Consider the following 13259-nt stretch of genomic DNA (forward strand, 5'->3'; position numbering starts at 1 on the left):
GAGTGGAAGATAGTCTGATTGCCTCCCAGCAAAAGGTTCTAGTTTGGATTCATGGTCATGACTTTAAAATGAGAACAGTCTTCATGTTGGTATACTTTTTTCCCAACCACGTTCCATTGTAGTTATAGGTATAGCAGAGGTGAAGAATTCAATAAACCAGGGTTTTTGTTTTGCCAAGCAGTATGATGAAATGAGAGAGAGGCAAAGAGTCAAAAGTATGAGCAAGAGAGTAATCAAGACTGTTCTATGGTATTTAAGCTATGAAGGGCATCACAAGGTGAAGAATTAAAAAAAAAGTGATAGGATCAATGCCCTGGGGGTTCCAGTACAACTAGCTAGAGAGGAAAGAACTATAATAAAATAACTATAATCAGACAATGAGATAGATACACAGTGGAGTTAATATCTAAGACTTTATATAATCCATATTTTTTCTTTCTCAGAACTCTTCAAAAGCAATGTTAAGCAAGTCTTTCTTATATTTTAGCTTAAAAGATTTTCTTACCTCTGAGGAGGAAGGTCGGCTTGGACTGAGGGACATATTCACCAGTGTCTGAATGGGGTAATTATCAGTTGGAATTTTGTGGGGTTTTTATCTTTCTTCATTTAAGTAGTATTTATAAAGGTCGAAACAGATTTTTGACTTAGATAGCATTCCACTCATTTCTGGTCTCTGATTCATTCGAAAAGTGAAAAGAAAAACACAAAAGGCTTTAAAATAGACCAAAAATGAAAACTTAGGAATGTATACTGTCTAATTATAGTAATTAAAAAAGACATACTACTAGTAAGTAGAACTGGTAATGCAATGAAATGAACATATATCCTATACAACTAAATAGAGTGCTAAGTTATATTATGATAGACTTGTGATCAGGGCATATTTTACTATTCTAAACAATTCATTTTCTCAAGTTTGAAAATTAAAGTTAAATATATATGGTATTTTACATAGAACTATGTTTCTGGAAGTGGAAAGACTAAATTTATACAAATGGCTACAGAATGATGAAAACCATTTTACCACATGTATTTCTTCCTAGGCTTGGATACCTCAATAATAAATGTGAACGATTATTCCTGATGAAAATGCCAGTCTTTAAGTATTTTAAGCTATGTTTGTGTGTTGTTTCCTTTATTTTTCTCTGAGGATTTAGAACAGGTTACAAAAATACACAGTAGGGGTGCCTGGGTAGCGCAGTTGTTGGGCGTCTGCCTTAGACTCAGGGCGTGATCCCGGCATTCCGGAATCGAGTCCCACATCGGGCTCCTCTGCTGGGAGCCTGCTTCTTCCTCTCCCACTCCCCCTGCTGTGTTCCCTCTCTCGCTGGCTGTCTCTCTGTCACATAAATAAATAAAATCTTAAAAAAAAAAATACACAGTAAAATTTAAATTATATAAATATATAATAAAAAAATAAGGTAGCTGAATTACTATAAAAAAGAATTATCAAAGTTGGACAATCTTTAAGGATGAAAAAAGATACCAATACCAGAAGTCTTTCCAAGATTCCAAAGCATTGCTTCATCTTGATTTATATTAAATTAGTGAGTAAATCAAATAAAAAGTAAAATTTCTGTGATTTGGTACTGATTACAGCTTTATGAAATCATACCAGAGATCACTATTTGTTTTAATGGTATCAAAATTTGAAAATTATATCCTGAGACAAAACATCTTTTATTTTTATTTATTTTTAAATTTTTTTTGAGAGACATAGTATGCACAGATGAGGAAGGACAGGGAGAGAAGGAGAGAGAGAATCTTAAGTAGGCTACACCACTCAGCACGGAGCCTGACATGGGGCTCAACCTCACAACCCTGAAGTCATGATCTGAGCCAAAAGTAAGAGTCAGACACTTAACTGACTGAGCCACCCAGGCACCCCATACATCTCTTAAACAAGTTAGTTTCATATATTGCTTCCTATGTAAATTTCTTACCGTAATTAAAACTTAAAATGTGATTTATCATTTTAACCACCTTAAACACTATTTAAATTACATCAGTATTTTTTTTAAAAAACATTTAGATATTTCCATAACTATCCAAAGGCTCTTTCTGCCATTGTACAACTATTAGCCTATATTATGAACCTAAACAAAACACAACTCAGATACATACATGGTAACATTCTTATTACATAAGAATTAGTTGCAATAACCTTTAAGAACTACAGTATACAGGCATGCAAATTGGTACTGGTGTGAAAATTGGGAGGCTGGGATTGTTAATTTCTGCAGATACATTAAAAATTTGACATTTTCATTTACAACAAATTTTTAACTAAGCAAACTTAAGACATCAACCAAGCCCTGCTTTAATACTGTTCTCAGGTAAACTGCCCCACTACATTATCCCTTCTAAAGGGAAAAAAGCAGCCACGTTTTGATTTACAACTCCCATTGTCATTTATGACTGGATCAATGCTGAAGACCAGGCCCTAGCTGGCCAGAAACAAAATGGCATAGCATCAAAAGATGAGCCCTTAGGAATCAGAACTGGGAGATGAACTCAGGATTCAATATCTCAAAAACAGATTATCATAGTCAATTATGGTTTTGAGAAGGAGTAAGTGCTAGTAGATATATCACTTATCTGCCAACTTTGATCTATCTGATCTATACTTTAGAGAACCACCTATTATGCCTTATCACCATGTTTTCAAAATGATTTTGGCAGTGAGTAGCAGAACTGGAAAACTGAGCTTAAAAATTTCTGATACTCAACGACTGGTGCTAAGAACCCTGGGAACTGCCAGTCCATGCCTACTTCAGCACTAGCCACCCCACTGGGTGGCCCTGATGCAGAGAGCTACAAAATTCCCAGTTTGTATCTCACTCCAGCTACAGGCAGCCAGCCAAAGCCACTAGGCACATGCAGTCTACACAGGGAAGGTTCCTACACAACACCGTTCCTTTAAGGCTGGGTGAGGTTGCTGTTTCACCTAATTCATAAAAACAAACACAGAAATTGAAATAAAATGAGGAGACAGAAGAATATGGTCTAAATGAAAGGAATATTTGTCTAAATGAAGACAAAACCAGAAAAAGAACTAAATGAAATGAAGATAAGCAATCTATTTGATAAAGAGTTCAAGGTAACGGTCATAAAGATGCTCACCAGACCACAGAGACGAGTGGCTAAACCCAATGAGAGTTTCAAGAAAGAGACAGAGATATAAGGAAAAAACCAACCACAGTTGAAGAATACAATAAATGAAATGAAAAATATACTAGACAGAAACAAAAGCAGATTAAGGGACGCAGAAGAACGGATCAGTAATTGGGAAGACACTGGAGGACCAGAAATGAAACATACCCAAACTGAACAGCAAAATAGAAAATAATTTTTAAAAATGAGGAAATCTTAAGGGAACTCTGAGACAATATCAGACATACTAACATTTCCATTGTAGAAGTCCCAGAAGGAGAAGAAAAATAGAAAGGGGCAGAAAACTTATTTGAATAATCAATAGCTGAAAACTTCCTCAACCTGGGTGAGGAAACAGACATCTAGGTGCAGGAAGCACAGAGAGAACCCCAAATAAGATAAACACAAAAAGGTCCACACCAAGCCTCATAATAGCTAAAATGTCAAAAAACTAAAGATTAAGAGAGAATTTCAAAAGTAACCAGAGAAAAACAACTAGTTACACACATGGAAACCCCATAAGGCTATCTAACACCTGATTTTTTAGCAGAAACTTTGCAGGCCAGAAGACAATGGCATGATATAGTCAAAGTACTGAAAGGGAAAAAAACTACAACCAAGAATACTGTACCTAGCAAGGTTATCATTCACAACTGAAGGAAAGATAGAGTCTCCTAGACAAACAAAAGTTAAAGGAGTTCATCACCACCAACCTGGCCTTACAAGAAAAGTGAAAGTGACTTTTTAAAATGGAACAGGCCAGAACTAGAAGAAAATTATGAAAGGAAATCATTTCACTGGTAAAAGCAAACATATAGTAAACGTAGTTGATCATTCACTTACAAAGCTAGTATGAAGGTTAAACAACAAAAGTAGTAAAACTAATTATATCTAAAAAAGTAGTTAAGAAATTCACAAAATAAAAAGATCTAAAATATGATATCATATACATAAAATGTGAAAGGGTAAAGAGTAAAAATATAATGCTTTTAGAATTTATTCAAACTTAAGCAGCCATCAATTTGTTATAGATAATCCTATATTTAGGATGATAACCATAAACCAAAAACCTGTAACAGATACCCAGATATAAAGACAAAGGGTAACATTAAAGAAAGTCATCAATCATAAGGGAAGAGAGCAAAAAAGAAGAAAGGAATAGAGAGGAACAATAGAGACAACCAGAAAACAACAAAATTGCAGTAAGTATATACCTATTAATAATTACTTTAAATGTAAATGGGCTAAATGCTCCAAACCAAAGACACAGGGTGACTAAATGGATTTAAAAAAAAATAAAAAAAGAAAGAAAAAGAAAAAGACCTATCTATATGCTGCCTACAGGAAACTCACTTCAGAACTGAAGATATAAACAGATTAAAAAGTAAAGGAATAGAAAAAGTTATTCATGTACATTCTCAATGGGGAAAAGTTGAGAGCCTTTCCTTTAAGATCAGGAACACAACAAGAATGCCCACTCTCACCATTATTGTGCAACATAGTACTAGAAGTCCTAGCAACAACAATCAGATAACAAAAAAGAATAAAAGGTATTCAAACTGGCAAAGAAGAAGTCAAACTCTCTCTCTTTGCAGATGACATGATACTTTATGTGGAAAACCCAAAAGACTCCAACCCCAAATTACTAGAACTCATACAACAATTCAGTAACGTGGCAAGATATAAAATCAATGCACAGAAATCAGTTGCATTTCTACACACTAACAATGAGACTGAAGAAAAAGAAATCAGGGAATTGATTCCATTTATAATAGCACCAAAACCCATAAGATATCTCAGAAAAAAATTAACCAGAGAGGTAAAGGATCTATACTCTAGACACTACAGAACACTGATGAAACACATTGAAGAAGACACAAAAAGATGGATAAACATTCCATGCTCATGAATTGGAAGAATAAACATTGTTAAAATGTCTATGTTACCCAGAGTTATCTACACTTTCAATGCTACCCTGATCAAAATTCCAATGACATTCTTCAAAGTGCTAGAACAAACAATCCTAAAATTTGTATAGAACCAGAAAAGACCCCAAATTGCCAAGGAAATGTTGAAAAAGAAAAACAAAGCTGGGGGCATCACGTTGCCTGATTTCAAGCTATACTACAAAGCTGTGATCACCAAGACAGCATGGTACTGGCACAAAAACAGACATATAGACCAATGGAACAGAATAGAGACTCCAGAAATGGACCCTCAACTCTATGGTCAACTAATCTTTGAGAAAGCAGTAAAAAACATCCAGTGGAAAAAAGACAGTCTCTTCAATAAATGGTGCTGGGAAAATTGGACAGCTATATACAGAAGAATGACTCTTGACCACTCTCTCACACCATACACAAAGATAAATTCCAAATGGATGAAAGACCTCAATGTGAGACAGGAATCCATCAAAATCATAGAGGAGAATACAGGCTGCACTCTCTTTGACATTGGCCACAGCAAATTCTTTCATGACACGTCTCCAAAGGCAAGGGAAACAAAAGCAAAAATGAACTTTTGGGACTTCATCAAGATAAAAAGCTTCTACACAGCAAAGGAAACAAAGAGGCAACCCACGGAATGGGAGAAGAGATGTGTAAACGACACTGCAGATAAAAGGCTGGTATCCAAGATCTATAAAGAACTTCTCAAACTCAGTACCCAAGAAACAAATAATCAAATTAAAAAAATGGGGAGAAGATGTGAACACTTTTCCAATGAAGACATATGAATGGCTAACAGACACATGAAAAAATGTTCAACACCATTAGTCATCAGGGAAATTCAAATCAAAAACCACACTGAGATACCACCTTACACCGGTCAGAATGGCAAAAATTGACAAGGCAAGAAATAACAAATGTTGGAGAGGATGTGGAGAAAAGGGGACCCTCTTATACTGCTGGTGGGAATGCAGGCTGATACAGCCACTTTGGAAAACAGTGTGGAGGTTCCTTAAAAATTAAAAATAGAGCTACCCTATGACCCAGCAATTGCACTACTGGGTATTTACCCCAAAGATACAGATGTAGTAAAAAGAAGGGCCATATGTACCCTAGTGTTCATAGCAGCATTGTCCACAATAGCCAAACTGTGGAAGGAGCCAAGATGCCCTTCAACAGACGAATGGATAAAGAAGATGTGGTCCATATATACAATGGAATATTACTCAGCCATCAGAAAGAATGATTACCCAACATTTGCATCAACATGGACGGGACTGGAAGAGCTTATGCTAAGTGAAATAAGTCAAGCAGAGAAAGACAACTATCATATGGTTTCACTCATTTGTGGAAAATAAGGAATAGCAGGGAGATCTGTTAGGAGAGGAAGGGGAATATGAAGGAGGGGGGTAAACAGAGGGGGAAATGAACCACGAGAGACTATGGACTCCAGGAAACAAACTGAGGGTTTTAGAGGGGTGGGGGTGGGGGCATGGGCTAGCCCGGTGAAGGGTATTAAGGAGGGCATGTACTGCATGGAGCACTGGGTGTTATATGCAAACAATGAATCATGGAACTCTACATCAAAAATTAATGATGTACTGTATGGTGACTAACATAATAATAATAAAAAAAGATATTCATGTAAATGGAAATTTAAAAAAAAGAAAAAGGAACTCAGGTAGCAATACTTATATCAGACAAAATAGACTTTAAACAAAGATTGTAGCAAGAGATAAAGAAGAGCATTATGATAAAGTGATCAATCCAAGAAAAGGATATAACAACTGTAAATATTTGTGTACCTAATATAGGAGCACCTAAATACATAAAACAAATATGAACAGACATGAAGGGAGAAATTGACAGTAAAACGATTAATAGTAGGGGACTTTAACATCACACTTACATCAATGGACAGATCATCCAGACAGAAAATCAACAAGGAAACTGGCTTTGAATGACATTATACCAGATGAACTTAGATATACAGAACACTCCAACCAAAAACAACAGAATATACATTCTTTTCAAGTGCACACGGAACATTCTCTAGGACTGGTCATGTTAGGCCACAAAACAAGTTTCAATAAATTTAAGAAGACTGAAATAAAGTCAAGCATCTTTTCTGATCACAACAGTATGAAACTAGAAATCAATTACAAAAAAAAAAATTAAAAAACTGGAAAAATACAATCATGTGGAGATTTGAAAATATGTTACTAAACAACCAGTAAGTCAATAAAGAAATCAAATAGGAAATCAAAAAACCAGGAGACAAATGAAAATGGGAACACAATGGCTCAAAATCTTTGGGATTCATCAAAAGCAGTTCTAAGAGGGAAGTTTATAGTGATACAGGACTACCACAAGAAATAAGAAAAATCTCAAATAAACAATTTAATCTTATACCTAAAGGAACTAGGGAAGAAAGGAAATCAAATCAGAGTGGAACTAAGTGAAATAGAGGCTAAAAAAAAAAATCAGTGAAACTAAGAGTGGGTCTTTGAAAAGATAAATAAAATTAATACACCATTAGCTAGATTCATCAAGGATTTAATAATATCAGAAATGAAAGAAAAGTAATAAGCTTTATCACAGAAATACAAAGGATTGTAAAAGACTACTATGAGAAATTATATGCCAACAAATTGGACAACCTAGGAGAAATAAATTCATAGGAACATACAATATGCCAAGACTGGATTAAAAAGAAAGAAAAAATCTGAACAGACTGATGACTAGTAACAAAATTCAATCAGTAATCAAAAAGGTCCTAACAAACAAAAGTCAGGACACCAGGTGGATTCACAGGTGAATTTATCAAACATTTAAAAAAGAGTTAATACCCACTCTTCTCAAACTTTTCCAAAAAACAGAAGAGGAAGGAAAACTTCCAAATTCATTCTACCAGGCCAGCATTACCCTGATACTAAAACCAGACAAAGACAATACAAAAAAGAGAAAACCACAGTCCTATATCTCTGATACAAATAGATGCAAAAATCTTCTATAAGATGTTAGCGAATGAATTTGAATTTCCACATTAAAAAAAAATCATTTGCCATGATCAAGTAGGATTTATTCTAGGGACACAAGAGTGGTCCAATATTCACAAATCAATCAACATAATAGTCACATTAATGAGAAAGTATAAAAACCATATGATCATTTTGATAGATGCAGAAAAAGCATTTGAGAAAGTACAACACCCATTCATGATAAAAATTCTCAATGGGATAGGTTTAGAGAGAACAACCTCAACATAATAAGGCCATATACGAAAAAGGCACAGCTAACATCATACTCAATGGTGAAAAACGGAGAGCTTTTCCTCTAAGCTCAGTAACAAGACAAAGATGCCCACTTTCATTGCTTTTATTCAACATAGTACTGGAAGTCCAGTCTGTAGCAATCAGACAAGAAAAAGAAATAAAATGCACCCAAATTGGTAAGGAAGAACTTAAACTGTCACTATATATACAGATGACATGATTATATATATTATACATAAAAAACCTTAAAGACTCCACTAAAAAACTGCTAGAACTGATAAATGAATTCCGTAAAGGTACAGGATACAAAATTAATAAACAGAAATCTGTTGTGTTCCTATACACTAATAATGAAGTAGCAGAAAGAGAATTTAACAGTTCCATTCACAATTGCACCAAAAAGAATAAAATACCTAGAAATAAGGTTAACCAGGAGGTGAAAGACCTATACTCTGTAAACTATATAACAATGATGAAAGACATTGAAGACAACACAAAGGGAAAGATATGGCATGCTCATGGAAGATTAAAATGTCCATACTACCCACCCAATCTACAAATTCAGTGCATTCCCTATTAAAACACCAACAGCATTTTTCACAAAACTAGAACAAATAATACTAACATTTGTTTGGAACCACTAAAGACCTGAAATAGCCAAAGCAATCTTGAGAGAAAAGAACAAAGCTGGAGCTATCACAACCCCAGATTTCCAGATACACTGCAAAGCTGTAGTAATCAAAACAGTATGTTACTGACAGAAAAAGAGACTCATAGATCAATGAAACAGAACAGAGAGCACAGAAATAAAGCCATGCTTACATGGTCAATTAATCAACAAAGGAGGCAAGAATATACAATGGGGAAAAAGTTTCTTCAACAAATGGTGCTGGGAAAATGGGGGAGTTACAAGAAAAAAAAAAAAAGAAAAGAAACTGGACCACTGTCTCAACCCATACACAAAAATAAACTCAAAATGGATTAAAGACCTAAATATGAGACCTGAAGAAAACATAGGCAGTAATCTCTCTGACATCAGCCTTAGCAACGTTTTTCTAGATATGTCTCCTCAAGCAAGGAAAATAAAAGAAAAAATAAACTATTAGGACTACATCAAAATAAAAACTTTTGCACACTGTAGGAAACCATCAACAAAATGAAAAGACAACCTACTAATGACAAATGTGGTAAGAGGTTAATATGCAAAATACATGAAGAACTTATACAATCTACACCAAAATCACAAATAATCCACTAAAAAACGGGCAGAGGAGCTGAACAGACATTTTTCCAAAGAAGGCATATAAATGGCAACAGACTCATGAAAAGATGCTCAACATCACTAATCATCAGGGAAATGCAAATCAAAACCACAATGAAATATCACTTTACACATCTAAGAATGATTAGAATCAAAAAGACAAGAAACAACAACTGTTGGTGAGTTTGTGGAGAAAAAGAATCCCCCACGCGCTGTTGGTGGTAATGCAAGTTGGTGCTGTCACTGTGGAAAACACTATGCAGGTTCTTCAAAAATTAAAAATAGAAACACCGTATGATCCAGTAATTCCACTACTAGGTATTTACCCAAAGAAAGCAAAAACATTGATTCAAAAAACATATGCACCCCTATGTTTACTGCAGTATTTATAATAACCAAGATATGGAAGCAACCCAAGAGTCCACTGATAGATGAATGAAGAAGATGTGGTGCATATACACACAATGGAATATAACTCAGCCATAAAGAATGAGATCTTGCCCTTTGCAACAACATGGATGGAACTAGAGGGTATTATGCTAAGTGAAATAAGTCAGACACAGAAAGACAAACACCATATGATTTCACTTTCATGTGGAATCTAAAAAACAAATGAACAAAAAATCAGATGCTTAAATACAAAGAACTGATGGTTGCCAGAGGACCATAAGGAGAAGAGTGAAATAAAGGGGATTAAAAAGTACAAACTTGGGGCGCCTGGGGGCACAGTGGTTAAGCGTCTGCCTTCGGCTCAGGGCGTGATCCCGGTGTTATGGGATCGAGCCCCACATCAGGCTACTCTGCTATGAGCCTGCTTCTTCCTCTCCCACTCCCCCTGCTTGTGTTCCCTCTCTCGCTGGCTGTCTCTATCTCTGTCGAATAAATAAATAAAATCTAAAAAAAAAAAATAATAAAAAGTACAAACTTCCAGTGATAAAATAAGTCATGGAAATAAGAAGTACAGCATGAAAAGTACGGTCAATAATATTGTGGTAACATTGTTTGGTTATAAATGGTGAGTATACTTATTGCGGTGAGCACTGAATAATATAAGAAACTGTTGAATCACTGTTATTCACCTGAAACTAATATTGTATGTTAATTATACTTCAGTAACAAAAAACAATCTGATATAAAAAATGGGAAGAGGAGAGGTGCCTGGGTGGCTCAGTCAGTTAACCGTCCAACTCTTGATTTCAGCTCAGTTCATGATTTCAGGGTCCTGAGATTGAGCCCCGTTGGTCGCTGGACATGAAGTCTGCTTAAGACTCTCTCTCCCTCTGCTTACATTTTCTCTTTCTCAAAATAAATAAATAAAATCTTAAAATGCGCAGAGGACATGAACAGGAATTTTTCCAAAGAAGACACACAGATGGCCAACAGACATATGAAAAGATGCTCAACATCACTACTCATTAGGGAAATCAAAACAAGGAGATACCACTTCACACCTCTCAGAATGGCTAGTCTCAGAAAGACAAGAAATAACAAGTGTTGGCAAGGATGTGGAGAAAAAGGAATTCTCATGCACTGCTGGTGGGAATATAAACTGGTGCAGCCACTGTGGAAAACAGTATGCAGTTTCTTCAAAAATTAAAAATAGAAATACCATAAAAAAATAGAAATACCTACCATCTAGCAATTCTACTACTTGATATTACCCAAACAAAACAAAAACACTAATTTGAAAAGATATATGCACCCCTATGGGTTTTTTTTAAGATTTTATTTATGTGAGAGAGAGCACATGTGAGTGTGTGAGCATGAGGAGGGGGAAGGGCAGAGGAAGGAGGAGAAACGGGCTCCCAGGGAGTCTGATGTAGGGCTCCAACCCAGGACCCTGAGATCCTGACCTGAGCTGAAGGCAGACTGTTAATCAACTGAGCCACCCAGGCGCCCCCTATGTACCCCTATGTTTATTGCAGCATTATTTACAATAGCCAAAGTACGGAAGCCACCCAAATGTCCACCAATAGATAAGTGTATAAAGAATATATAGAATATCAATCATGGAATGGATGGAATCAGATGGAATATTACTCAGTCATGAAAAAGAATGAAGTCTTCCCTTTTCAACATGGATGGACCTAGAGGATGTTATCCTAGGTGAAATAAATCAGAGAATGACAAATGCAATATGATTTCACTTATATGTGAAATCTAAAAAACAAAGGAACAAACAAAACCAGAAATAGACCCATAGTTTTAGAAAACAAACTTTTGGTGGCCAGAGGGAAGCAAGTTGGGAGGATAGGTACAATGGGTGAAGGGGAGTGGGAGGTTCAAGCTTTCATTTACGGACTAAGTCTCCGAGATGAAAGGTACAGCATGGAATATAGTCAATGGTACTGTAATAGCATTGTATGGTGACAGATGATAGCTATACTTGTGAGCACAGCATAATGGATAAAGTTGTCAATTAAAAACAAGATTCTGGGAAGCTTTATTATTTCATTATGAAATGAGGAAACAGGGGCACCTTGATGGCTCAGTTAAGTGTTTGCCTTCAGCTCAGGTCATGATCCCAGGGTTCTGGGATGGAGCCCCACATCCAGCTCCTTGCTCAGCAGGGAGCCTGATTCTCCCTCTTGCTCTGCCTGCTGCTCCCCCTATCTGTGCTCTTTCTCTGTCAACTAAATAAATAAATTGGGGAAAAAATGAGGAAACAGGCTTGGCGAGGTTAAAGGGGCTTGCCTAGGAATACCAAGTGGTAGTGCCAGAATTTACACCTTGGTTTATAACCCTAGTCATTATATCTATCGTATGACTTAAGTAATATACTAAAGCACATTGTAAAACGATTTTTGTAAAATGATTTAAACTGTTTAGTAAAGAAGTTAGGTTTTGTCAATTAGGGCAAATTATATGTGGATTTTCTCACCATACAAAAAATCTGTAATGTCTTAGTGATGAAATTATTCACGTTTATTGAAAACATCAGTGTATTTGTTCATGTACTTGAATCGTTGAATAGGAAACACTTGTCCTAAGTGTCTGTGGCATAATAAATACTTTTCCATGGGTGAAACACACTTTGGCTGAGTCTGTTTGGCTTAATTAGATCCTACTGTTTCTCTCTCCAGAAACTCCTTTTAAGGTCAATTTCAGGCAGCAGGTAATGAGTTACAACTGAAATGTAGAACTTTCCCGAAACACAAAAATGTTTTATTTTTCAAGGTATAATAAGCGTTAATCCCCCAAATGAAATGGATAACAAGAGGAGATGGGTGTAATTTTCAGCAAGTACCTTGGCTTGTTCACAACCTCTTCGAGAAGACCAAGAGGTAAGAGGCGAAAGAAGCCAAATCTTTAGAAGCGCTTTTCCCTAGCGAACCAGCACCCCTGCTCCCCCCGCCCCCCGTCAGTTACAGCAACCTCTGTGCCCTCTTTTGGCCTCAGGGGTCTGATGGCGGGAAGCTGGCTGAGGACTGGCCGCCCGTTGAACAAACTCGAGCCACTTAGACACACGTCTCTAAGGAGACAGGGTAGGGTGTCAGTAACTCGCGCCCGGTACTTCTGGCTCCTACATCCCTCGGCTGCGCCCTTCCCTCAACCTGTGCCACCAATGCCATCAGGAAAGCTAGAACCTCCTTGCCGCCCCGCCACCACGCCTTTTATAAACTC

At 36.4% G+C, this 13259-nt stretch overlaps 1 protein-coding gene across 8 annotated transcripts in view; it reads right to left on the reverse strand.

Annotated features, from left to right (window-relative positions):
• The window catches only part of SPATA1 (spermatogenesis associated 1), a 54985-nt gene that overhangs the window by 41248 nt on the left and 478 nt on the right, over nt 1–13259 (reverse strand). Inside the window, exon 1 of one of the 8 annotated variants that reach the window (XM_048220334.2) lies at nt 506–673. The exons of the other annotated variants lie outside the window; for them this stretch is intronic. Within the exon in view, the coding sequence (XP_048076291.1) occupies nt 506–541 (36 nt within the window). The 5' untranslated portion in view covers nt 542–673. Of the gene's footprint in view, nt 1–505; nt 674–13259 lie in introns of those variants that run through there. 8 annotated transcript variants of the gene reach the window in all.

The sequence above is a fragment of the Ursus arctos genome, unplaced genomic scaffold (genome assembly GCF_023065955.2).
Source record: "Ursus arctos isolate Adak ecotype North America unplaced genomic scaffold, UrsArc2.0 scaffold_12, whole genome shotgun sequence".
In the NCBI taxonomy this organism is placed as follows: domain Eukaryota; kingdom Metazoa; phylum Chordata; class Mammalia; order Carnivora; family Ursidae; genus Ursus; species Ursus arctos.